Here is a 26,472-nt window from a genome sequence, read left to right as displayed (position 1 = left end):
GTGCAGACTTTTTTACTAAAAGAGTGTTGATAGAGCGGAAGGGAGGTAGAGATACCACGAGCCCGCTTCGGTCCTCCTATTCTGCAGATTAAAAATTCTTGAATGATTCGGCTTGAAAAAATATGTTACATGTTTCGCTTTCCTGCTGGAAAGTTGACTGTAAGAGTGACAAGGCGGGGTAGTGACAAGAGTGACAAGGGCTCTGACGCACTTTGGCTCTTCAGATAGAAAATTCATGTTCAGCGTGCCTACATTTTTACCAAACAGGAGTGAGGGACAGGTCGAGGGTCCATTTTTTTGCTTTTAGGTTGTTTCTGCAACGAATGAAGTATTTGATCGTATTTTTTGAATAGTCATTGTCGTTTTTTTCCCGGTTTGTACAAAAAAAAGTTCTCAACCCCCTCAAACGTTTTCAAAATGCTATATATCATGAGCGAATTCTTTGACTAAAAACTTATGCAATATATGTCCGTCAGGTTTTGAAGGAGTATTTGATCAGAATTGAGTAGGAAATTCTATGTTTCTTAGTTTAAAAGTTGATTTTCATAACATGAGCCAATTTTCTAATTTTACTTTAAAGGAAAACCCTTAATATCTTTACCAAGGAAAGAGCTGTTAAAGCTGAGGAAGTACATGGAATGTCATTCCTCCGCAGTCCCAAATACAAAAATAAATAGAGCAGATCAAAACCAAATACAGGAATGGCACGTAAGAGTAGATGGTATCACTTTCGGACGAGCGCGAAAACTCTTCTTTTTTGTTGCTGGGAATTTTCTATTTTGGATTCTAAGAATTTGTTTTGACAATAGACCAGTGAACCATCACTTATAAAAAATTTTAGATTTCAGTCTAAATAGAATTTTAGAATTCAGCCTCCTAGCTTGCCTTCTTATCGAAGCTTTTTCCTCTGAAGAACATACATGGCTCGAAGAAACGGAAGCTTGGTGGAAGAACTCGGATCGTCTTCGATGATATAGACTACAAAACATAAATTCAGCACTTACGCTCTATGCCGTGGCCTCAAAGAACGCAAAACCATCCCTTTCGTTCTCAGGGAAGAATTATGCGGACCTTTCCTATGGTAATATCATATCTATCAATCCGGCTTTCGGTTTACACTTTTCGTAAACGGAATTCTGATCAAACAAATTGTTGCTCTTACGACAAAATTAAATTAAATTGTGAACTGGGTTAATAGTAAATATGTTGGATCTCTGCAAGAACAGTAATTGGGTGAAAACGTAATTTTTTCTATTTTAAATAATTTAATATTCACAAACAATAATTCTCAAATATTACATTCAGGGGAAGGAGAAGCGTGATGATTTACCATGTAAATTTAACTTACATCTTTCATTTATGTGTTCTTTGCTCCAAAGTGTAACTTGGAAATTTAGAAAAAATAAGCACTTTGCCAACTTCTATTTTATAGATTTGTAAAATTTTGGAATGAACATGGAAAATGATGACATGTCTCAAAATCTTTTGCATTATCTTGGTAAAAAAAACACTGTGCTATCAGGATAGCCTTAGCAATAAATCCCGTATTAATATTATGTATTCATAGTTTTTACTCGCTGACAATTCGGCCTACTTGGTAAATTCAAATTATTTCTTCTAATTATGGATTATGATCATTTCAGGAGTCAGTCAATGCTTTTTCTGCGCTACAAGACGCGGCACGACTTTTTGTTAAAAACCTGGTAGATAATAATCTATGTCCCTTCATGAATCAGAGAAGTATCATTCATCTAGATGACCAACTCCAAAAGTTTGCTAATCGTTCTTGTAAAGGTAAAGTAAATAGCTTCCTTTCGACTTTGTCAGATAACTATTTGGGATAAAGCTTCACTCTGTTGAGCAAATAGAAAAGAAAAGGTTAAGAGCTGGTGATTACTATTACATTATATTGCTCAATCGTAAGAATCTGTGTTTAAATGTGGATATTTAATTAGATTCGGGTGGATTAAAAATTAATTATTTGTCTGTTTAATTACCTTCATGACAACTATTTGTTATACAATGGTGAACTGTTTATTTTTTTTTTCTCGGCTGTGTAGTTATCTTTTTTTTTTTATTGTTTTGGCTTATTGTTTTTTTTTATTGTTTTGTATCTTTTTTGGCTTAGCACTCTTTTCCTTTCTGTTTTATTAATTTTGTTATCTTTTTTTAAGTTACTTATTTCAAAGAATCAATTGTCTCAAGCTCAGTTGGACCAAATTCGAGTTTTGGAATTTAAAAACAGGGAAGCTGGCCAATAACATCAAAACAGGTGTAAAAGAAAAAAAATCAGATAAAACTTCAGATAAACTTCAGATAAAAAATCAGATAAAGGAAAGTATTAAGCAGACAGAATTAATAATTATGAATATGCTTGAATTGACTAAAATGGTCTATCCAATATGATTTTTCCAACGTTTTTTCGTTTTAGTTATCCAATTACTCAAAATTATTAACATTTTAGCCAAAATTTATAGCATGATTTCAAACATTGGAACGTTTTTTGTATAAGGGGCTAAAACTGTGTTTTCATTTTTAGGTTTGAGAGATCTGGAGGGTTTCCAAATGGATGTAACTGGAGACGATCTATACATACTGGCTTCCTTAAGTGTATATTTGAATGCTGTAATGGAGAAAGCCTTGTTTTTCACTGATCAAGTAGATTCTTCCTACTTGATGACCGAGGTAATAGCTCATGATATAAGGCTATACTAAGTGAGTTAATGATATTGGAACTACTTTAGCGGTTGCCCACTTCTAAAGGAAAGATATTAATGCAATAGAAGTGGTGCCATTAGGCATCTTAGTTTATGGCTTTTCCAAATATGGTTGATGATTTTCTCACAATGACGGTCCCAGATATAGGTCTAGTCCTATATATGTCCTATATTATCGTTTTGGGTTTTATTTATTCGTTCATAGTAACTTTTTAGTTTGAATTACTATATGATTTTATATGTTTTTTCGTCGTTTGTTCAATATGTTTTCCCATACACCTATATCAAAGCGACTCATCTTCATCTTTTGGGGTCAGCTGGGTTTTCCGTTTTTAATTATGCCTTATTTGACATAGACTTGCACTATTATGTCGTCAGCAAAATGGAAGGATTCTGACAGAAAATCAAATTCTTAAACAATAGTATTGACGGTATCGATGAAACAGCCAAGATTAAATATAGTCAAGCCCAATTATGACTGAATTTCAGAAACGAGGGTGACTTGTTTCATACAAGCCTGAATTCTTCAGAGGATGGAAGGGGGTCCATAAATTCTTGCCATCAGGATTTCTAATAGAGGAAGATGTTGTGTAGCAACAAGCTTTGTGGGCCGTATTGAGGGGCATTTATTGAGACTCTCACAACAAATTACTGAGATCTGGCCTTCTCTGCTTCCTCAATATGCACGTCAATACGTGGCATACAATAATATGTTTTTTCGTCGTTTATCATCTCGTGATGCATCATATCTTCTCTTCTGAACTGAGTTATTGACCTGTGAAAACTACTCTGCCTAAGTGACCGCAATGGAATTGTGGGTAAAAAAAATTGTATTTATGATTACTTAAGAGTATGGACGATACTGAAAGAACACTTCGTATTATAAAACAAGAATACCGTTGTTTTTGTGTTTTCTTTTGGTTTTGTATGTATCCTATGGCTATATCTGGGTCCATCAGGGGAAGGGGGAGGTTTCGCACTGTGAGAAAAGCAACCATGGTGTTTGGGAAGAACACTACTACTATTGCTACTGTCAACTCACCGCAGTACCAAGCCCCCTGAGGCCAACACAGCTACGCACACTCCTCCTCCATTCCAATTTATTCAAAGCCTCACACTTTACAAGTAGATTGTTTCCATTATAGGCTAGTCTTTGTCTGCTATGCTCAGGTATAACAGAATCCTTAACCTTGATTGCAATAACAAATGGAGTTGAATCTAAAAACAGAAAAGAAAGACAATGCATTACACAAGACACTTACTGCTTTAAAACAGAACACTCTTGGTGTCTATTGATTCTGTTTTATCAGAAGAAGGCTTATCTGAGCTGAAATAAAGATTTTTAGTGTTATTTTTAAGTAAGGAAATAGATTACTTCACAAAGTGATAGTTCCTGCCTTGTGAACTGCAATTAATTTTGGCATAAACTGGGCCAAAATGCCCAGGAAAGAAAATTCTGGATATAGTCAATCACAATCAATTTTTCTTGTCTAAATTGAAAGTTTAAAGATCCCCATCTTGAAGACCGAGAAAAATCATATTTTAGAATAAGTACCTTGGCAGATATCTCCTTTTTTTCCACGGGTGACCCTGTCGAACCAGACGTCCTTGATAATCATGGGAAGGGGCTCATTTGACTTAAATTAGAAGTTTTAGCGCCTTTTCAAGTCATGAATGAGATCGCTTCAGAACAAAGAGCCATTTTCTGCTATAAAATCGATATTTTAGCCAAAAAGAGCAAAAGCAAATGAGTAAAAATTCTGAAATAGCCCATTCATTGAAAACCATTTAAAAGCCATATATAAATCCATTCCTCCTCAAAATCACTCCGCCTCTGAAATCTCAAGTTTTCTACGGTTGTTCGCAAAAGGTGTGAATCACATTAGAGCATATTCAAAGGTTGGTAATTTTAAAGGACCAAAGTTCGCCTTTTATAGTGGTTAGGTTCGTAAGAAGATATGGTAATACACTCGAAAACTTTGTTTTGACGCTAGATTCAAACCATTTTAACGCTTAATAAATAAAAACTGACCAGAGCCGTTCCTAGTGGGGGTGACTAGGTCAACTACCCTGGGTGCCATAGCTAGGAGAGGGGGGGGGTCATTGGCTGGTGTGTTGCCCACTTCGATCAAATTTTTCCTTTGTATCGGATTTGGTTGCTCATATTCGAGTTGGGAGGGGGTGCTATATTTATTCCCCAGGCACCACCAACCCTAAAACGACCATGAACACGTCCAACCCAAAGCACTGTCACTTTTTTCCAAAAAAAAAGTTCAGTTTGCAAATATAAGAGTCAACGCACGGTTCAACAGAAAATTTTAAATTTTCTGCTGTAAATCTGTAGAAAATCGAGTAGTGCAATGACTTTGCAAGTCCCATGGAAGTTTTACTCCAATAATTCAGTTCTTTAAATTTTTTAATTTAATAAACATACTCTTAAAAAAAGATTTTGAATAAAAGTAGAGATCCATATTAAAACTTAAAGCGAGCAGAAATAAAATCATATAGTAATTCAAACTAAAAAGTTACCATGAACGAATAAATAAAACCCAAAACGAACAGAAATTGAAATTAAGAATTACAGCTGACATAAAGATAATAGGCGTTGCTATAGATGAATAGATGTATTCGAAAACAAATAGAAATAAAAAAATGAATAATCAAGTCGAATTTACACAAACAGGAATTACCACAAATAAGAGTATGGTTACCATCCCCCAAAAACTGTCTAAAGGCTAGAGCGTCATTTGTGCTTTACTGAAGAATTTTCCGTTTCGAGCAGTGTTATTTTTGTGTTGGTAATGATATCAACAACGATAAAATAATATCACAAAGCCAAACTATGATAGTAATAAGAGCCACTGAAAGTAAGAGGGCGGTTAACCACATTGAAAACTCTCTAAAAGGTGAGTGTCATCTGTGATTTGTTGATCCTGTGGTATATATACGTAAAGTCAACAGACTTAGGTAGAAGAATGTTTCCATTTGGTATCGGGCTAAAATGTCGAGCCATAAGTGAACTATACATTTTTTAATCAGGTTACAGTTAAATCCTTCCCTGCAATACCCATTCGAAATTCGAGGCTCTAATTTTGGTAAAAGACACGCCGATTTAGAACTTTCATGTCTATATTCTGTTGGCAGGTATATATTCACAATAAAAGTATCACAAACTTCAGCTGTAAGTAAGTGGTTCTGTTTTGCAAACACTTCTTAGTTAGTATGTATACTTTATTTTCATCATTATATGTAGTGTAACTATATTGTTATTCTATACTTGAAAACCTTTTTTTTCGTCAAAGAGAGTATATATTTTCTGGATTTTGTTTATTCACAGAGGAAGATTATAGCTGTACATTTTTTTTTTCAAATGTCTGTTTTAAATTTACGAAGGAATTTGGTTTTTCATTTTGTCCAGGCTATTCTTTATTTCTTTGGAATCGTTCTATTTTTAAATTCGTATGTAAAAACTGCTTCTGAGGAATTTGAAATGTTATTTTCAAAGACAAAATGAATTTTGAATCGACGATATCTTAATTCAGTGCTGGTGTTTGGGTGAAGTTTGCTTATTCCCCTTTTGTCGCCATCAATATTGATTAAATAGTGATAATTATTCATCAAGTGGACCAAAGACAAATTATGTGTATGAATCTTTAAAATGCCGTATTTTTTCGTGTTTTTTTTTTGCTGTGAAAGGTCGAGCTTCCTTTAAACAAAATTGGGGTTGTTGATGATAATAAAGAAATAAGTGGTTACATCTACACAAATATGCAGCTGGTGGTTAAAATACAGACAAGTCTATAAGGTTTTCGCTGTTTATTGGTGAAGATTCTGTCTTTGTATATCGAGGTGCTTTGAATTTTATTTGTCATAATTTTCTCTTTTTTAAGGCTGGATTTGTAGAGCTTGCTGAATCCTGGGGACTATGTGCATTAGGATCAGTTTTTCTTGGAGAGGTATATCAAAGCACTGTAGAAAATAATTGGGGCATATTATCTTCCTCAAGTTCGCTTGCGTCATTTGTTCATGACATTGGCATCAAGGGTAACGGTGGCTGCTATTTAACTGTTTGTGATCGGTTGTATCAAGTAGGCAAGCTTCAAGAAAGGTCTCCCGATGCAGATGCAGGTAATTTGTTTTATACAACAGTATATTAAATATAAATATTTTGCACAAAATGTTTAAAATCTAGAAGGAAAGATCGTCTTCTTGGAGTTATAATGAACTTCAAAAAGAAAGAAGATATTATTGAGTTAGAAGAAAAAGTTAATAATTTTCTAATCTCAATTGTCTTTTCATTCAATGTAGAAATAGTGGAATTTATTTCTTAAAAATTTACTGCCTTAGAAGTTACTAATACAATATAAAAAAGAAAATTTTAAGTTTTAAAGTTTGAGTCACGTTATTTTCTTCTGTCTCAAAATGTCCTTTAATAATGAGAATTCATTATACTTATGTAAACCTACGTTATCAAAGTCATTGTAGCTGATTTCACCAAGTAAAGAGCAATGTATTTTGTTTTATATATTATTTTTTACCAGTATTGTTTTTTACTACTTTGTATACAATCAAAAACCTTTGAAACTGGGAAGTGAACTCATCTGACTGGGAATTTGAAGTTCTACTGCTCTTTCCAAAGATTAAAAGTGATTGGAGGGTATCCAGTCCCCAATGTCCCCACCTCTCTTTCTTTACTTCCCCTCCCTCCACCGTCACCAAATTTTTACCAGAAACATTGGGTTATTAAACCTAATTTTAATCGAAGTTATGGCAGAATTCTCATGTTCAGTGCAAAAATGATTTAACTCCAAGCCGTGAAATTATTCAGTTTGTCAAGAAGCCTCACCTCGACAAGTCCTGAGTTGATGAAAAAAGTAAGTTAAGTTTTCTGTGAGGTCAAAATTTTCTTACAAATAAAAGGTAATCCATGAGCCAGTGCAAATATGGGCCAAGTCCTAATAGGATATCAGAACGAGCTAAGTTTTAAGCTATAGAATTTTGATGACGTGGTGCAAAAATAACCAACCCCCTGAAAAATAGTGGAAGTGGTGACTGATTGCTAAAACAAGCGAAGTACAAGCGAAGTACAAGCTGTAGAATTTCAATGACGTGGCGGTAAGTTGAGTCTAGCTCTGCTGAGATTCAAAAAAAGTTAGGTCCTGACTAAGTATAACAACGACATAAGTCCTGACTTATTACAAAAGTGAGCTGAGCCCTGACTTGGTGCAAAAAGCAGGTAAATCTTGATTGAATGCGAAGACTAGAAGTACTAGCGTTGGTTTTTTGGTGACTTGTTGCGGAACTGAGTGAAGTCAGACTTAGTGCTAAATTGATTAACTCCTAGCTGTATACTCACTCAGAAACGAACTAAATTTTGACTCAGTACAACAATGGGCTTAACTTTAGCTTGAAAAATGAGTTAATCCCCGACCTCGTGCAAAAAAAAGTAAGTTCTAACCAGTTGCAAAACAAAATGATCCTAAAATGTGAAATTTTGATGATGCAGTGTAAAATGAGGCAAGTTCATACTAAGTTCAAAACGAGCCACGGAAGATTTGTGGGAAAAAACAAACAAGTTAAGACATGAATTGGTACGAAGACAAGCTAACATCTGATTTGGCTCAAAATGAGGGAAGTTTTGACTCATTGCAGAAGTGGGCTAATTCAAAATTATCGACTGATGCGGTGGAAAACTGAGTAAAGCCGACAATCGATGCAAAAATGAGTCACTTCCTGACAAAAAAAAAATTAAGGCTTAACTTGGCGAACAAGTTAAGTTGTAACTCAAAAACAAGAAGAACAATAGGGAATCAAAAACAAGACGAACAATGTCGGATTCTATTTTTGTTTTTGATGTTTGTGATGGAAAAGCAGTGTGGTCTTAGTCGCTATTTATGCAAACATGGTCTAAATGTTTGCAACCGGTTGGTTGCCGAAAAGAGCTGAGGCCTGACTCTTCTCAGAAACGGGCTTAAACAAACAACCTAAGTCAAAACTGCAGAATTTCTGTGGTCCCGTGCAAAAACGAGCTTACTCCTTACGCGTTGTAAATACATCATGGCTCAGCTTAACAGGAAGAATCTGCTAAGGCTGAATTTTGTGCAAAAATTAGTCAAGGTGGATTCGCTTTGAAGACGAGTTAAATCTTTATTAAAATTTGAAAACAAGCTACGTTTTTACTTTGTGAATAATGGAACTGATTCTGCACTGGGTTCGAAAGCGATTGGTTTATAAACCTTCCTCGCTGCAGAATTCTGATAAGAAATGGGAAAAAGCGTCACTCAGTGCACAAACGAGCTAAGTAAATGGGCTAACCAACGAGGTTATACAATCAAGCAGAGAACGAAAGCATAGTAGAAACTGCAGATGAAAATTAATAGCAAATAAATTTCACAAGACACCTTTAAAACTATATCTCTAACCATACCGGTAAGTGATACCGTTTTACTAACCTTTAGCTCTTGTTCAATCAAACTAGCAATTTACATTTTTTTTTGTATCAATGTTCAAAGGAAATGTTGCCAAATACCAGCCGTAAACTAGACATCAAGTTTTGAGATGCCTCAAAACACAAAGTAGTAACATGTTTCTTGGAAATAAATTCCTCAGATACTGTTTTAAACTTTTGTTAGTTTGTTAGTATATATATTTTATAATATAGTTGTAGATAGCGAAACATCTTTATGTAAAAATCTGGGCTGAATTTCGAACAGAAATCTCGCACTATTTTGAAAGCCAAATTAAGTTCTTTATTGTATTCCGTGCTTATTTTTCTAAAAACATCTTTTGATCGTCACTAGTTACCGTACTAAAACCAAAATTTAGTAAAAGTTTCTTTCTATGCCTATGGCTAACTGATCTCTTTACTCCGTTTCGATATTTCTATTTGAAAGAAAATTTTGAAAACTTAAATAGTTAGATTGTGATCTATGTCACTTGTGTCTACATTTATTTGGGATAGGCCAAATTCGTCTGAAGAAGAAAAAAAGACAAACACCTTTTTAACTTTTTGTCTGTATCATATTCAATTCTATTTTTACTTTCAGCCAAGAAGCTTGCACGTTACATACTCACCTCTGTTTGGACTCAACTAGTTAGTATCCTTGCCATTGGAATGGGGTCAGCACCAGATCAGGGCATTGAATCGGTCTTAGGAAACACCGAGAACCTGTCTCCGGGAACGATTAGTGGTGCTATTGTCTCCTTACATCTTCTTGCTAACCTCTGCTGCGAACTAGGTAAGGCTTCATTTAATTGCATAAAAATAGAAAATTACTTGCTGTTAACCAAAATCTAGCAAATTTTAGTGCAAAACCACAATAAAACGATACACTTCGATTATCCAAGCTTCTATGTACTCGATCAACTCTCGAGCAGCTTACAATTTAATGAGGTTTGGTTTGAAGCTCCTTCATGGACACGCCTTTGACTGAACACATTTCAAGAGAATAAATTGCACCCCCCCCTGATTTGAACGTATCGTTTTTATATCTATGACGCATGCAACATTATATAAGGAACAGCTGAGCTATTTACAAAAGGTATTCAACGTATTTGAAAAAAATATACCGCGCCTTGTTATTTTCATTCCCTGTGAAACTCCAGTCATCGGGTGATTTCCCAAAAAACAGATGGGTTTATTGATGCCATGACTCGCGCGCTCATAAATGTGAACTCTTCAAATACTGAAATAGTTACTAAATTACTTTACTTTCTGTGGGAACCAGACGATAATCTTTCTTTCTTTTTTATTTTTTTTAATTGTATTCCTATGTTTAAGGGAATACTCCTAACAAACGAAAGCTTACGGAGGGTTAATTTTTTTGTTGCATTGCTTTTTCTAGCGTTTCCCTAACTTTTTCCAGCGTTTTCCTTGACCAGTTTTTGTATGCATTCTCTGACTCTGATTTTATAGTATCTGTAACGTCTGTGGCTGATGCTATTATGTGCCTTAAGCCAAAGATGTCTCGAGGCGTAGACGAAATTCACGCCTTACATATTAAAAATGGTAGTCCTGTGCTTTTAGAATATCTCGTGTTACTGCTGCAGATGATTTACACAAGGTTTGATTCTGTCAACATTCTGCGTGGGAGATCTTTCTCCTATTCCAAAAAAGCGAAAAACTACCAATCAATGCTCGTCTTTCAGGCCCATAACTGTTTCAACCAGTTTATGCATGCTGAATGAACTACTGTTTATAAAAGAGCTTGAAGAAAAATGTTGCATGCCTCTACATCAATTTGGCTTTCAACATGACATTGGATGTGTAGACGCCCTTGTAGTTGTTGCTAATCCTCTGCTTGATGCTTCTTGTATAGGTAGTTCACTCGCCTTGGTAAGTCATGATGTTCGCCACGTCTTTAATTCCCTGATCCACCCCCTTATGCTAATAAGGGCTGTTAAAAGAGGAGTAAATCCGGCTATACTTAGACCTCAAAGGGATAGGTATGCTAAGTTACGAGTCCGCCTTAAAATGCCTCAAGCCAAATGAAATGGCAAGGCCACTGGATAGAACTATACCAGTTAAGAGAGGAGCCAGGCAAGGTGCAATTGCCTCACCCTGCTATTTCAACAATTATGTCCTTAAAACTCAGGACCAGTGTGAGATGTCTTCTGGTCCCTCTGGTCTCAATATCTCCTTAGTAACTTATGCTAATGACATCTTTGATATTAGCCGAACTTCGGACATAATTTCTGAAACTTTTTATAAACTGCAATTAGAATATTTAAATTTGACGCTGCAAAGTCCGACGTCGTGCTTTTTACCGGGAAAGGCCCACTTCCTCGTGAAAATATCCCTGGGAATTCAAAGATCTGCCCGCTTGGCCAAATCGTTTATCTTCGTGTTCCCATTGGAAATACCGTTCTCGTACTCTTCATCTCCTAACAGAAGTCATCAAACGCCGCATATCAGCTGCCTATGCTACCATAGTCTCTGCTAAGTTTCGTTTCAACCGCCGTTATCTCGCAACGCTGTTCAACTCTGTTAGTCTCCCCCGCATTCTCTACATTGCACCCTTCTGAAAGATTCTTACAAATGTTGATAAATTGAAAATCCGCTCCACTTTTTTCCATTTCGCGAAATACCTACTGAGATATCCAATTTGAACACGCAAGTCAAAACTCATCAACAGTCTTCACATAGCGGATCCTACCATAGCTGTAGCTAAACTTACGGAGGAACACAACCACAAGATTTCAAGACATGCTTAGAGCCAACTCCTTGAACTATGCTTACCTTGTCAGTTCTATAGTGATATTTACTTTTTTTTTCTTTGCAGTGCTCCATCCTTTTCTTTTTGTACACAGACGGGTTTTCAATAAATACTATAAATAATAATAATGCTCAAGGCACAAACGAACAACCTAGACCATCAAATATGACCAATCCGAGCAGAAAAGGTAAAAGATATTGGAAAATGTTACTACACAGTTACTACAAGTCAAAAACAAAAGTGATGAACATAGAAACATCCGGATCGAAGGTAAGTGGGAGCAAGAATTTAAACGAGTCGAAAACAAAAGTGAACAACAAAGAAATATGCGGGTACAAGACATGCGACAGCGAGGAGTAGAACGAGTTAAAAACGAAAATGAAAAACAAAGTAATATGCGGTTAAAGGATATTCCACAGCGAGAACAAATAAATATGTGGTTAAAAGGTAAGTGACAGCGAGAATCACAGGCGATAGGGAGAAAGTGAGTATCTGAACGTGTCAAAAATTAAATGAAGAACAAAGAATTGTGCTGTTAGAAGGTAAGCGATAGCAAAAATCAGAACGAGTCAAAACGAAAGTGAAGAAAAAAGAAATATTATATTAGAAGAACAAAGCCATCACAATCTTCGAAGACAACAAAATGGGTCGCAAAACCCATTACAAACTTACAAAGATGCAATAAATTACGCAAATGTTGATTACAAGTTATTGGGACCCTTCACCGTTATGTGTAGGGCCTATTCCCTTAGGAGCCTTCCATATTTCCCGAGGAAAGACTAGCAAACAAAGGTGATTCAGTTGGAGTTTGCTACTTACAACAAAAATCAATATATACAAGCCTGCCATATGCCTAGTGCCGGGGCCCGGCCTCAAGATCGGTTACATAGTTTTTAGTTTCTTAAAGCTGGCATATTGACGTTTCTGGCCACAAAAAGAACTAAAAAGGTCACAATTTCAAGGAAGAATTTATATTTTTCGCAGGATGGTTGGATCGAAATTATGGTGACGCCATGACATCTTGAAGATTCTCACATTGTCTGTTGTTAGAAGACAAATGACAATAAGAATCAATAAAAGCCTGCTGTTTAGCCGTGCTGGGGCCCGGCCTTGAAATCAGCTACATGGCTTTAAAAAACAAAATAACAAACTAACTAGCACATTGACAATTCTGGCCACATAAACGATTTAAATAGATCACAAGTTTAAGGAAGAATTCGTATTTTTCCCATGGTCGTTGTATCGAACCTGTGGCGACGTTATGACAACAAAATGAGGCTTGCTTTGTCTGCAGTTAGAAGACTAACAACAATGAAAATTCATGCATAGAAGCCTTCTGCGTAGCCGTGCCGGAGCCTGGCCTTGGAATCGGTTACATAGTTTTCTTTCTTAAAACTGGCATATTAGCATTTCTTGCAATAAAAAGGATTTAAATAGGTTACGAACGAAAATGAAGAACAAAGAAATATACCGTCAGAATATTTGCGTCAGCGACAATTACAACAAGTCAAAAACAAAAGTAAAAAATAAAAAAAAACATCCGGTTCGAAGATAAGCGGTGGCAAGAATTAAAACGAATCAAAGACAAAAGTGAAGAACAGACAAATATGCGGTTACAAGACATGCGACAACGAGAAGTAGAACAAATTAAAAATAAAAGTCAAGGACAAAGAAATATGTGGCTAAAAGATACGCCACAGCGGAGCAAAGTAATATGACGTTAGAAGAAAAGCAGCAGCGAGGATTACAAGCGATAGCGAGAAAGCGTGTATCAAAACGTGTCAAAAATGGAGTTAAGAATAAAGAATTGTCCTGTTAGGAGACAAGTAACAGCGAAAATTGGAAGGAGTCAAAACTGAAAGTGAAGAAGAAAGAAATATTACGTTAGAAAAACAATGCCATCACAATCTTTGACGCCAACAAGATTTGGCGTGAAACCCAATACAGACCTACAAAGATAAACTACGTAACTCTTGATTGCAAGTCATTCGGACCCTTCAACATTATATATGGCTTCAATATTATACATTACATATTTTTTTTATATTCATTTTTGTTAATGCCCGTCGTCTGACAGAATCTGCTCTACTTTAGTGATTCTGGGCTGGTTTATTGTAGCAGGAACGGTAAGACAAAGAACTAAAAAGAGTCCTTAGTGCTCTGATTATTCTGTTTGTGGGGAAAGTTTTTACACTCTGGCTACTTACCACTCTGCCCAGTTTTCTTAGGGTTCACATATTTCTAAGGAATAGTCTGATTTTGAATCTCCATCAAATTTCTTTGTACATATGCTTGACTAAACTTTGGCTTCAGAACTCTGGATATACTATTATTATGCCAAGGAGGCAGTGTAAATATTGCATGCACGTAAATGAGAATAATCTAAATCTTATGCTTAAATTTTACAATTGTTAGGCTTTTAAACAAAAGTAAATGTAATTGGCTTTGACTGATTTACCGCACTGATTTACTGCTAAAATCTTATAATGATGAAGAGGACCTAGCATATTTCTTCTCAAATTTAAACATGGCAAAAATAGCTGGCTATATCTCAATTTTTCAGTAATGTTCTATGTATTTTATACTGACAAAGCTTAAAAATCTTTTTTAGTGCTTGGAACCTGCTGGTTATTTTTGATTTTTGTATCACGTGCTGTGCCATGACTTTTTTACTTTTCTCTAGTTTCTTAGCTTATTATTTATGCAATATACAACTCGTACTTTCATTTCAGAGCTGAATGAGAAATGTGAAGCGATCTTTTCACTCCTTGTTAGTAGTGTGTTCATATCTCCAGATGACAAAATAATGGAAAGATTAAAAAGAAGAAGAAAGAAAAAGTCTTATTGGCCTTCTCATGCGCCTAGAAAATCTAACAACGCTCTAACATATTCACAAGCCTTAAGTATTACTGTCACATTAACAACTGGTCTTGAACTAGCAAGTATAGAACCTGGATGCTGGAAGCACGTATTAAGGTAGTATCATTAAAACAAAAGATTTTGCTGTATATTATTATGCCTAAAGGGTTTAGAGTTCAGGTTTGTTTATTCAACAATAAATTTACAACAAAAACAACTTCATAGTCTTCGCCGTAAGGCTCAATGGCCGGTAAAGAACAGTGGAGAAAAAAAATATGCTAACGAAAAAAAAAAAAATCCAATCTCGCACCACAAAAATTTTCAAAATCCCAGCTTGGGAGGCAAGTAGCGTTTACTTTCAAACTTAAATTTCTAAGGAATGTTAAAAACTGAGAGAGGACACAAATTTGGTACTCAAATATTGATTCCATAGGAATAAAAAAAATTAGCGCCACTGAAAGTGCAGCATTACTCAGTGTGTCTTGTTCAGTACTTCACTCTGCAGGATTACCCAGTACAGCTAAATCCGAGTTTAGACAAAGATATGACTTGACTTAGATCCAGCGTGCTTCTTTTATAGTTTCTGTTTCAGATTCTAAGTTCTAAACTATAAATAACTGGTTAAATCACCAGAATATTAAGTGGTTAAAAAACTAGAACATTGACTGGTTAAAAAACATCCTCGTACAACAGATGTATAGTGTCTTTTAGGCAAGAATGTCTGTTTTACTTTCAGTGAAAAGTTGAGTAAAAAAGAAGAGAGTAAGAGTTAGAGTGAGACAGGGGAAAATCGATTAATGTTATTTTGCAGGTTTTTAATATTACAGTTATGACTGTTGTAGGGTACATTAGATGGCACTTTTTCTTTCTTCTAAGAGGTGAGCCCGAATTTCCTGTCTTATCAGTTTCTTATGTCTTTGTTTCAAACGTTGTAAGTCTCATAGAGCGAATTCTGTCGCGTGTAAAATTAAGATTAATGTTTATGTATATTTCATAGGTTTCTCTGTATTATAAACGTTTTGAGTCAGTGAATCTTATTTCTTGGTAAAAAAAAGCCACCCTTAATTTAGAAATGATATTACAAGCGAAGTGGGATGTGTCTTAAGTGGACTTTTTAGATTGCTTCTCTAAAATACTCCTTACAATATGCCGTGGTAACAAATTAGAGTCTTTTGGCTAATCACAGTACTTGAGGTGTAGATTTACTTTATTCTTTAATGAAAAAGCATTACATCCTGTACAGGTCCTCTAAATTGCTCATGAAAGATTTTGAAGTAGGTAGGAATGGGAGCTTGGCTAAATACTGAATTTCTGAAAACAGATTTTATTGAGATATATCTTTTAGTATGTATACCAAGTGTATACTAACACTAGCAAAGTGTTTATTCTGAATGCATTTATGTATGCCAGTAAGTGCATATTAATGCCCACAAATAAGGTAAAGTCTCAGTGTTTTTTACTTGTAGTAAAGCTACTGATGAACGTAATTCTCTTTGTCAATGAAATTACTTGGTCATGTATTATATTGTATTAGAAACGTGCTATTGTGTCTTAAGTTCGGTAAACAAGTTTTTTTTTGAAAATCTGTTTGACATATGGCTGTCTAGAGATAAATTCAGTAGAATAAATACAAGAGGAAATATTTTGCCTCTGCCATTTCCCTTACAGTTCCTGTACAACTCAGCCCATATGCTACTCAACCCCCCTCCTTACAACTAATCCACCAAATAACACATACCAACACCCTTTACTTGAATTGTTTTATTTTTCTTTCCAGTGACGTCAAATGGGGGGTGGAGGTATATGTTGCTGTGGTATTTCGCCCCCCCCCGCTCCTAGATTATGAAGAATGCCTGTTTTAGGAGTATTTATAATTGAAAAATGCCTTTTTTGTATTTCAATTGTAACGATTATTTACAGTGATTTTTATAATAATTAACTTTAAGGCATAATCATTAGTCTTAAAATCAGACGAGAAATGAATACTGAATTTTCTAGACATCTTGTAGATAAAATTTAAAATTTATGATTTGATGCTATTAGTAAAAATCTTTCATTAAAGATTTACTAGTTTCCAGTCTATCTTGGTAAGACTACTTATTTATTCGCCTGTTTGTATTTTTCAAAATTCGTAATTACTGAGTGAACTATGCTATATTTTATACCAAAGACTCAAATCCATATACTTATTTCTATTCACTTTCAAGGTGCTGCTCATACATTTCATCATTAGAAAATGAAAGGGTCTCCACGAGTAGAACAAAAGAATTATTAGGAAAAACTACCCCAAGACTCGAGAATCTCCGTCGAAAGTTCAGTTCAAAACCACTCAATGGTCAAGCCTCAGAAGAGGAAGATGAATGGTAAGCCACTTAGAACCCATAATCTGATTTCTATGAATCGCTCATCATATACGTCTTGAGCAATTTTTCGAACCGTTGCAACCCAAACGGCCAAAATATCTTAAAAACATCCATCTAGGTACAAAATGCTAAGTGCACCACCTGGATTAAATGGAAAAAAATCGTCCAGAGCTATTGCTGACACTTATAGCGTCGAGTCGACGTTTCAGTTTCGGGGTCCTTTTTTTACGGGGGCAGGTAGCAAGCCTGTCGTCCAACCTTGTTGTAGCGGGAATTGATGCCCTGGTTCTTGTATTGCAAAAGCAAAGTATCAATCCACTGTGATGTAATCCCCATGGGGTTATCCCCATGGCTAAGGGTATAAATAGCCAGTTTCAAAACAGAGGCTTCATGAATACGTTCTGTAATTTTCAGAGTCTTTAATTGTAAAAGTCAATGCTGGGCCCTCGGGCTCTAGTCTGATTACCCCTACGCATCGACATGCTGTATCCCTTTTTACCCGTTTTCATTCAAGGATCATTTACCAAACATTCTTACCTGGTTGAATAGTGGTAAATAGAAATTCTTGAGATAACGATATGACTGTCCTATACTAAGTCACAAGTAGATATTTTGTTACCACCCCCCTCCCTAGTTTCTATTTTGGGATTTTGAAGTCATTAATTACAAATATACTGCCAAAATTGAAATTTCTGTGTCCTAAAATAAAATATAGTATGTAGGCTACATCTTTCAAAAGCGGTTTTCCACTTCCAATATACATAATCTTACATCCGTTAGCTTAATCATGAAAAAACCAGAGTCTAATAATGCAATATAAAACTCCAAAACAAGAACAGGGCAAGTACATGGTCGGTCGTTGATATCGACATTGATTTTGTAGTTTTCTTTTTTTGGAAAAAAAATTGTGCCACAAGTATTTATAAAAATTGTTATATCACCAGCAAACTGGTACATTCTTAGTGGAGTCAATTTTCTTCAGTGGCTCTCTGTGATAGAACAAAGCCTACTTTCTCTTTTGATACACAATGCCAATATCTGACGGAAAATTGAGGTTTTTGTATTGTTGTAAATTTACTGTACTTCTAATGCTCCATAACTTGACAATATTTTTTGTCTCTGTCAAGTGTCAAATGATTGTTCAAATCAGGCGATAAAAGGCTTATATATGCTTATATATATATATATATATATATATATATATATATATATATATATATATATATATATATATATATATATATATAATATATATATATATATACATATATATATATATATATATATATATATATATATATATATATATATCCTTATATATATCCTATATATATGTATATATATCCTTATATATATTATATGTTCTGAGGGCTGTTATATTGAAATATCAAAAATCAGCTTTCAAATATTTAAAAATAAAGATGTCCTAAAGAATGGTAGCTCTAGCATTTTATATATAAAAAAAAATTGTCTCAAATTCACCTAAACGTTTTTACAACAAACTTCCTATGGGAGTTCAATCTATTCATGACTAAGTATTGAGGTAAATCTTAAGACACTGTGTGTTGCCAGGTTATCAAAACAATGTATCCGTAATATCTGAGGAATGGCTAGGTTTATAATTGACTCAATGACATGAAATCCCTGCCACTTTGACTACAGTGTTTCTGATGAATATTAGATTTACTAGGTGAATCTTTTCTAGCCTAGGTTACCACCTAGCTTAGGCCTTTCTTTTTAACACAAGTGATATTTAATATTGAATTCAGTATAAAACAAAGTATAAGTAATTCTAAAAGACTGCCTCTTTTTGGCACACCGATGAAATCTGTTAATTTTAAAATCTGCTAATATGAAAATATCCTAAGGAATGGTAGCTCTAGCACTTTGTAGAGTTACAACAGCTAAAGTTACGAATGTTTTAAATCTTTCGTCAGGGATGCCGTTTGAAAAGTGATTATAGATCTTTTGCCATGGGCCGTAATCATCATCTATAGGTCAACAATAGGACGGCACCGATTAAGATGGACTCCATTTAGCTTTATTTCCAGCCCACGGCCAAAAGGCACACAGACCGAAAATTGGAATTCGGGCAAATACCCTTAGTATTTTGGATATTTATGTTTAAGCCGATTCGAGCATGGTAAGGATGATTTGCTCCTATTCATCTTACCAATAGCATTACCAAAGTATACAGTCATTCTGTCAAATTTATTGTCCAACCGGTTATCAACGGTGATTTGCTGCTCCGGTGCAACAGTATGGCTAAATCACTTAACATATCGGTTTCATTATTATAGTTGTCAATAGTCCTTTGTTCCTGTGCAAAAAAGTTGAGTAAAGATTCGGCCGGGATAATCCATCTGATGATGATTATGAAAAAAATCGTATGCTTTGGAATGCATCAACCCCCTCCCTACCCCGACTAGGCATGGTCTATATAATTTTTCTGTAAACCTGTGGTTGTATCAGTATCAGATCTCAAGAAGTACTGAGCACCTATAGCTACATTAGCATTTTTAGATAAGTTATTGCTTATTTTACATTTAACATTAGTATTACATTTTTTACATTTTATTTACATTTTTACATTAGTATTGATGTATACGGCTTCATCAAGGCAGCAACTTCGAGAGTTACCAGCTCCTTTGAAGTAGATAGTCTTTTACAAAATGCAAGAAGTAACCTAGTTGGTTTTGATTCAGAAGTAGCTGAAAAGGCTCTTGTGTCCATTGCATCTATTGCCGAAAGGTAGGTCTTTCTGGATTTCTATTCCTTAACCAAATTTTTATTGAATTAATGGCTGCATGGCTGCATGATTGGCGCGTCTATAACCTATAATGTTGTGTAAAGAGAAAACGGTGCACTTCGTTAAGCCCAATTTTAGATAAGCCCCGTGTTCTTGCACTGGCTCCACTTTGGAGAATCTTTCTCTAAAACCGACGAGAAAATATTTGCTCCGTATATATATATATATATATATATATATATATATATATATATATATATATATATATATATATATATATATATATATATATATATATATATGCTATATATATATATATATATATATATATATATATATATATATATAATAATATATATTATATATATTATATATATAATAATATATGCTTGTTCCGTATTTTTTGGTTTTAGTTTTCTTCCTTTTTATTTATCTTTTTTTGGTTTTTTACTTTATTTTGGACCCTTGTGTGTTCTTTGGGGCAATAATGTTGCTGAATTGAGTGTTTCTTTTTTTTATTGTTTTTTAAGTCATTTATTAGTGTGGGCTATTTGTTTGGACAGAGTTCGTTTAATTCCTCTACTCTTTCACCTGATAAGGATGTTTTATAGCCTCTTCAACTTTCAATCGTATCTACTTTATAGTCATCTTCTTTGGGTAATAATCTTAAGATATTCCTCAGGGAAGTATGTGTTTTCCTGTTTTTCCTTTTTTTTTATGCCGTAAGTTATGCTAGCTTACCCACAAAAATTATACACACGGCATCGAAAGCTATTATCTCTTTGTTATCCACGTTGTATGAAAAACATAAACTAACTTCAAACGGTACAAAATAGGTAAAACGTCCATCAGACTGTTACTTTTCTATATATATATATATATATATATATATATATATATATATATATATATATATATATATATATATATATATATATATATATATATATATATATATATATATATATATATATATATATATATATATATATATATATATATATATATATATATATATATATATATATATATATATATATATATATATATATATATATATATATATATATATATATATATATATATATATACATATACTACTACTAGTACTACTTCTACTACTACTACTACTAACTACTACTACTACTACTACTACTACTACTACTACTACTACTACTACTACTACTACTACTGCTACTACTACTACTACTAATAATAATAATAATAATAATAACTCACTGCAGCACCAAGCCGCCTGATGCCAACACAGCTACGCACGCACGCTCCTCCTCCAGCCTTATCTATTTAAAGCCTCCCTCTTTACACCCTCCCAGGAAGTTCCCATTTCCTTTAAATCTTTGTTTATGACATCTTCCCAACCCAGACAAGGACGACCTGCTTTCTGTGTAGCCCCAGACGGTTGACCAAAAAGGACAATCTTCGGTAATCTGTCATCCTTCATCTGTAGAACGTGGCCTAGCCATCTCAACCTTTCTTTCATTATAGCCCTAGAAAGCGGGATTGAACCACAATTTTTGTACAACCTACTGTTTGAAATACGGTCAGTCAGCCGGGTACTAAGAACAATCCGTAGGCAATTTCTCTGGAAGACATCTAGTAAATTTTCATCTGCTTTTTGGAGCGCCCATGCTTCAGAACCATATTTGACCACTGTCAACACTGTAGCTTCCAATATTCCAATCTTGGCTTGCAGACTTATCTTTCTATTCTTCCAAACTTTTTTTAACTGTGAAAAAGCACCCTGAGCCTTAGCTATTCTACTTTTATCATTTTCACTGCTCCCACCATCTTTACTAATAATACTACCAAGGTAACTGAAGTTCCCAACCTGATCAATCTTTTCGTTACCTAATATCACCTGTTCATCTTCACTTATTCCTAGCCTTAGTGACTTAGTCTTAACATTAATTTTCAAGTCTATTTTAGCACCCTGAACTCGCAAAACCTCTAAAACTTCATTCATTTTGCTCAACTTTTCATCTAATATGCTTAAATCATCAGCATAATCAAAGTCCAGGAGCGTTTTTCCTCCCCATTTGATTCTGTGGTCTCCAATTGCATTTCCTGTGCTCCTTAAGACGAAGTCCATCAAAATGATCCATATAAAGGGGGATAGAACACAACCCTACTTAACTCCTGATTTAATACAAAGCCAGTTGCTAACCTCATTTCCTACCTTAACTGCAGCAGCATTATTCTCGTACATATCACAAATCACTTTAATATATTTTTCTGGTATACCATATAACGATAAGACCTTTGTTAACGCTCTTCTATCAACAGAATCGAAAGCTTGCTCATAATCGATGAAACTGAGTACCAAAGGTGTTTGACAACGAATGGACTTCTCAATTATTAACCTAGGTGTGAAAACTTGGTCGACACATTTTCTACCTTTTCTAAAACCGCATTGTTCTTCCCTTAAAACTTTGTCTACAGCATATATATATATATATATATATATATATATATATATATATATATATATATATATATATATATATATATATATATATATATATATATCGTTGACATGAACTAAATAGGAATGATACCCGCAAAAAAGACAAGAGAAAGTATAAAACAGGCTTTGAAAAAAAAACATATCCAAAACAAAATGAGTATTAAAAATTTAACAGGAATCATTTTCTTCCCAAGAAATTCATTCAAGCTTCTGCAGCAAACTTTTTAAAATTCATTATTTGTAACGTCGACGGGTCATTAATTAAGAAATAAGCGACACATTTTTTTTTATTAGCGCTGCCTCATCATTATTTTTGTATAAATACTGTATGTCTTTTGTAATTTTACGTTATTATCATGGAAAAATAAAGTATTCCATTCAGGTATTTTTATCAAACTTATTCGCGTCTTGTATCTATTCTGATTTCAACTTTTTTTTGTATGAAACTATCTTGCAGTAACTAGTTCGATATTTCCTAATAATGTTTTGCATTTCGCCAATTTGAAATCAAGGACTTTGTTTTTCGAAATAAATCTTTTTTATTGTCTTTTTACATTTTTAATACAAATATTTTCAGAATGTTTGAAGACGCTGGTACCAAGCTTAATTTGCTGTCTTTAGTGAATTTTATGAAAGAGCTATGCCGAGCCAGTCTTCGTCAACTTGAAAGTGTAGCTGATGATCCCAAAGGTTTGTCTCTAGATGCTTGTTAAAACTAATTCAATTCAAATAAAAGATCAAAAGGCGAACTGGCCTACAATGACAAAAGCCAGAGAAAGAGCTGAGCTGTTTCTGTTCTATGATAGGAGTAGCTTTTTGATTGTATATTCACTTCCTTGATTTTTACATGGAGTAATTATTTAACATGTTGGTTTGAATTTTATTTCTCTTCTTTTCTCATTTCACATTTCTCCGTTCTTATATTTTACTCTTTAATTTTTTTTCCTTTTTCTATGAAGGGAAGTCTTGTTTGGATACAGGCTAAAATTTCCTTTTATTGTTAATCTTCTTTTGTTTCCTATGGCCGTAGATATGTTGTTTTCCAGACTTGCCGTAGACCTTTTTAATTACATTATACCTCATTTCTATTCTTAGTACAAATCTATTGGTGTGAGTGGAAAGAGCTTTTTATGGCTTACATATTGCTTGAGTGGCCAGAAATCACGGTGAATGGTCGTTCAACATCTGTAACTAATGAGATAACCTGCGGAATACCCCAAGGGTCTATACATAGGTCTATACTTCATTTTTATTTTTATTGATCGAATTGACCCTGGTATAATACTTTTTGCAGAGGATGCTCTTTTACTTGTTGCTGCCATATCAGTTAATCTACTTTTGGGTAAAATTAGAAAAGCATTGACTGTGCTTATTGACTTGACAGCTTTTATTCTTTTAACGTTAATTTATAACAAAACTAATTACACTTTTTCTCTCGGACTTCTAGCATTGAAATTAACTCAAAACTAATAGTAAATGGAAATCAAATAAAAAGCGAAAAGGTAACTGGGTGTGCTTTGCTGAATTAAAACTTAGTTTTGAAGAAAATGTTTCGATTGTTTTGTGGTTGTTCTGTATGGGTAAGTAATTTTGTGCCATCTTATAAGAAAAATCCAGAAAAGCCAAAATAAAGCTGTTAAACTTTTGCTGCCTAAAATATTCATTGATATCAATATTATTGAATGTTACATTTAGAATCTACTTCTTGATATTCTAAAAACTAGAGATTGTCAAGTTAGTATTTTCACGTATAAATGTCTTAATAATTTAGTTCCTTCTTCTTTCGGATTGTTCTTTTTTCTATTACAAATGATCTCCATTGTCATGATACATAAGAAGCATTGAATCTGGTACATCGAATTAGAAATACAACTAGAGCTTCTTTTGCATTAAGAAATTTTGCTCCTTGTGTATGGGATATAATTCCAGCTGTAATACGAAAATGCAAGTCATCTGGCATCCTTCCAGACCACTGCGAAAAGTTTATTCATTGCAAAAGAATAGCAATTATCTGTGTGCCATATTTAAGTAGGATGGTTGCTGTATTTGGGTGAATCGAGTATCAATGCCATGTAGAAGAACATAAAATAGTGTTTTTAGAATATGTAGAATAGAAAAGACTCCCACCTACTGCCAACAAATCCTTTGGGGTTTTCTTCACACGTACTTCAAAAATTTTCTGTACGTATTTGTCAAATAAGATTATTTTATTGTTATGCTAGTTTGTTGCTTAATGTAGTTTGTTTGTCCCAATGCAGTGTCCTTGTAGCAAAATTCCCTTCGGAGTACTAGTAAATTTGTTGCTCAATTGAGTCAGAGTTCGAGTCAGCATATTGAAAATTTCTGTAGTCGAAGTTGGAGTCAGAGTTAGTAAATAAGACACAATTTTTTTTAAGAATTAAGTATTTCGTTAAGTATTAGGTCAATAAGCGGCCTCTTATCTTATAGAGCTGTGTCGTCTGCAGAGTTTTATTTTCTGTTACGTGGGCCAAACAGCTGGTAGTTATAATATTACAGAAACTAGTGGTATACCATCAAGTAATTGATTGTACCGAAAATATCAGTATAAGACAAACACAGAAGTTAAACAAAATATTATTAGAGTTAGTTATAGTAAATCTGATGCTTTTAAGACTTAAGGAATATTGATAAAAGTTCAATAGTATAGACTTTCGCCATTGTTTGAAGAGGAATTGTATTCGCTATCTTGAACTCGAACTGATCCTAAGATGAAACATTTATGGATTCTGGAAATACTTTTACACTGCTTTTTAGAATTTCAGAATGAGATGGACAATGAGCTTAGTAATTTGGTCTGAGTGGTCATAGGGTATCTTAAAAAGGAGAGAAAACTGCCTAAAAAAGTATTTTTGCTCTAATATTTGTGAATTATTTATTTTCTTTTAAGACGCAAATTTGAACTTAGCACCCTTCATGGTTACACATTTAACTATCTGTAGGCTTATAAATAGTTTTAGATATAGATTAAACTATAGTTATTTATAGATTCCTTCATCGGTTAGATTTTTGACTTTTCTCCCCATCTCTGATTTCTTTATTTGTTTGTGAGTGTGACGTAAGTAGGCTTAGGTCATGCTTACGTGAGACGACATAAATATGCCATGTGAGACGGCATGTTTAGAAAAAGGAGATAACTCTATTGTTAATCTAGGTTCGTTGTTTCTCTTGCGAAAAACTGAAGATGTGACCTTGAAGGTAATCAGAAGTCGCCGGCCACTGTTGCATGTATGGAGAGTTTGGATGATTTTCAGTAACCATGTTCTGATGGTAAGAGTTTTTTACCTTTACCTTTTCTTGGAGTAATGGTTGCACTAAAATAACCTTTTATTTGAATAATGGATAGTCTGAATATTTTAAAAACAAGTAGAATTGCTGGATTTGTGGTTTATATGAAATTTTCGGCCAATTTTATTTATTGTAAACAAATCACAATTTAACTAAACAGATAATACGCCCCCTCCCCCATAAGAAAAAAACAGAACAATTATAACAGTATAGCTACATATACTTAACTATTTAGTATATTAATAATTAGCTGATGACGAAATCAGAATAATTTGACGCAAAAAAAAGATGTCGAATATCGGAAGTCAAGATTGCTAAACCCTCCACCCTCCAAATACAAAATTTTTTTTAGATAGTATTTCTATTCCTTTGGGGCAAGATAGATACTAATGTACCTTCCAATGCAAAAGGAAAAAGAAGTCACTCCGGTAGATTTTAAATTATTAGAAAAAAATGGAATATAAAACAGTTCGTGGTAACGAACTGTAGTAAGGAGCAACCCGGCTCAATAGTAAAGGAAACTCTAAAAACCGGAATTTTGATACTAATAGATATGTCAAAAGAATCGGATTTTTATTTTTATTTTAAATATATATGTTTCATCAAATTTAGTCTTCCTCATCAAAAGTTACGAGCCTGAGAAAATTTGCCTGGTTTTGGAAAATAGGGGGAAGCACCCCCTAAAAGTCATACGATTTTAATAAATCACACCATCGCATTCAGCGTATCAGAGAACCCTGCTGTTTAAGTTTCAAGCTCTTTTCTACAAAAATGTGGA

At 34.1% G+C, this 26,472-nt stretch overlaps 1 protein-coding gene across 6 annotated transcripts in view; it reads left to right on the top strand.

The window, feature by feature from the left end:
• Positions 1 to 26,472, top strand: part of LOC136026702 (brefeldin A-inhibited guanine nucleotide-exchange protein 3-like) — a 197,688-nt gene that overhangs the window by 59,572 nt on the left and 111,644 nt on the right. For 5 of the 6 annotated variants that reach the window (XM_065703456.1, XM_065703457.1, XM_065703461.1 and 2 more), the window contains exons 11-19: positions 1,644 to 1,794; positions 2,540 to 2,685; positions 6,608 to 6,845; positions 9,764 to 9,955; positions 14,665 to 14,908; positions 16,999 to 17,154; positions 19,750 to 19,905; positions 22,966 to 23,078; positions 25,561 to 25,676. In XM_065703456.1, coding sequence (XP_065559528.1) covers positions 1,644 to 1,794; positions 2,540 to 2,685; positions 6,608 to 6,845; positions 9,764 to 9,955; positions 14,665 to 14,908; positions 16,999 to 17,154; positions 19,750 to 19,905; positions 22,966 to 23,078; positions 25,561 to 25,676 — 1,512 coding nt within the window. Of the gene's footprint in view, positions 1 to 1,643; positions 1,795 to 2,539; positions 2,686 to 6,607; positions 6,846 to 9,763; positions 9,956 to 14,664; positions 14,909 to 16,998; positions 17,155 to 19,749; positions 19,906 to 22,965; positions 23,085 to 25,560; positions 25,677 to 26,472 lie in introns of all 6 variants that reach the window. The other variant, XM_065703458.1, reaches the window with a different exon arrangement.

The sequence above is a fragment of the Artemia franciscana genome, chromosome 4 (assembly GCF_032884065.1).
Source record: "Artemia franciscana chromosome 4, ASM3288406v1, whole genome shotgun sequence".
NCBI lineage: Eukaryota > Metazoa > Arthropoda > Branchiopoda > Anostraca > Artemiidae > Artemia > Artemia franciscana.
The sequence above is the reverse complement of the archived record's forward strand: the minus strand, read 5'-3'. Positions and strand labels throughout refer to the sequence as shown.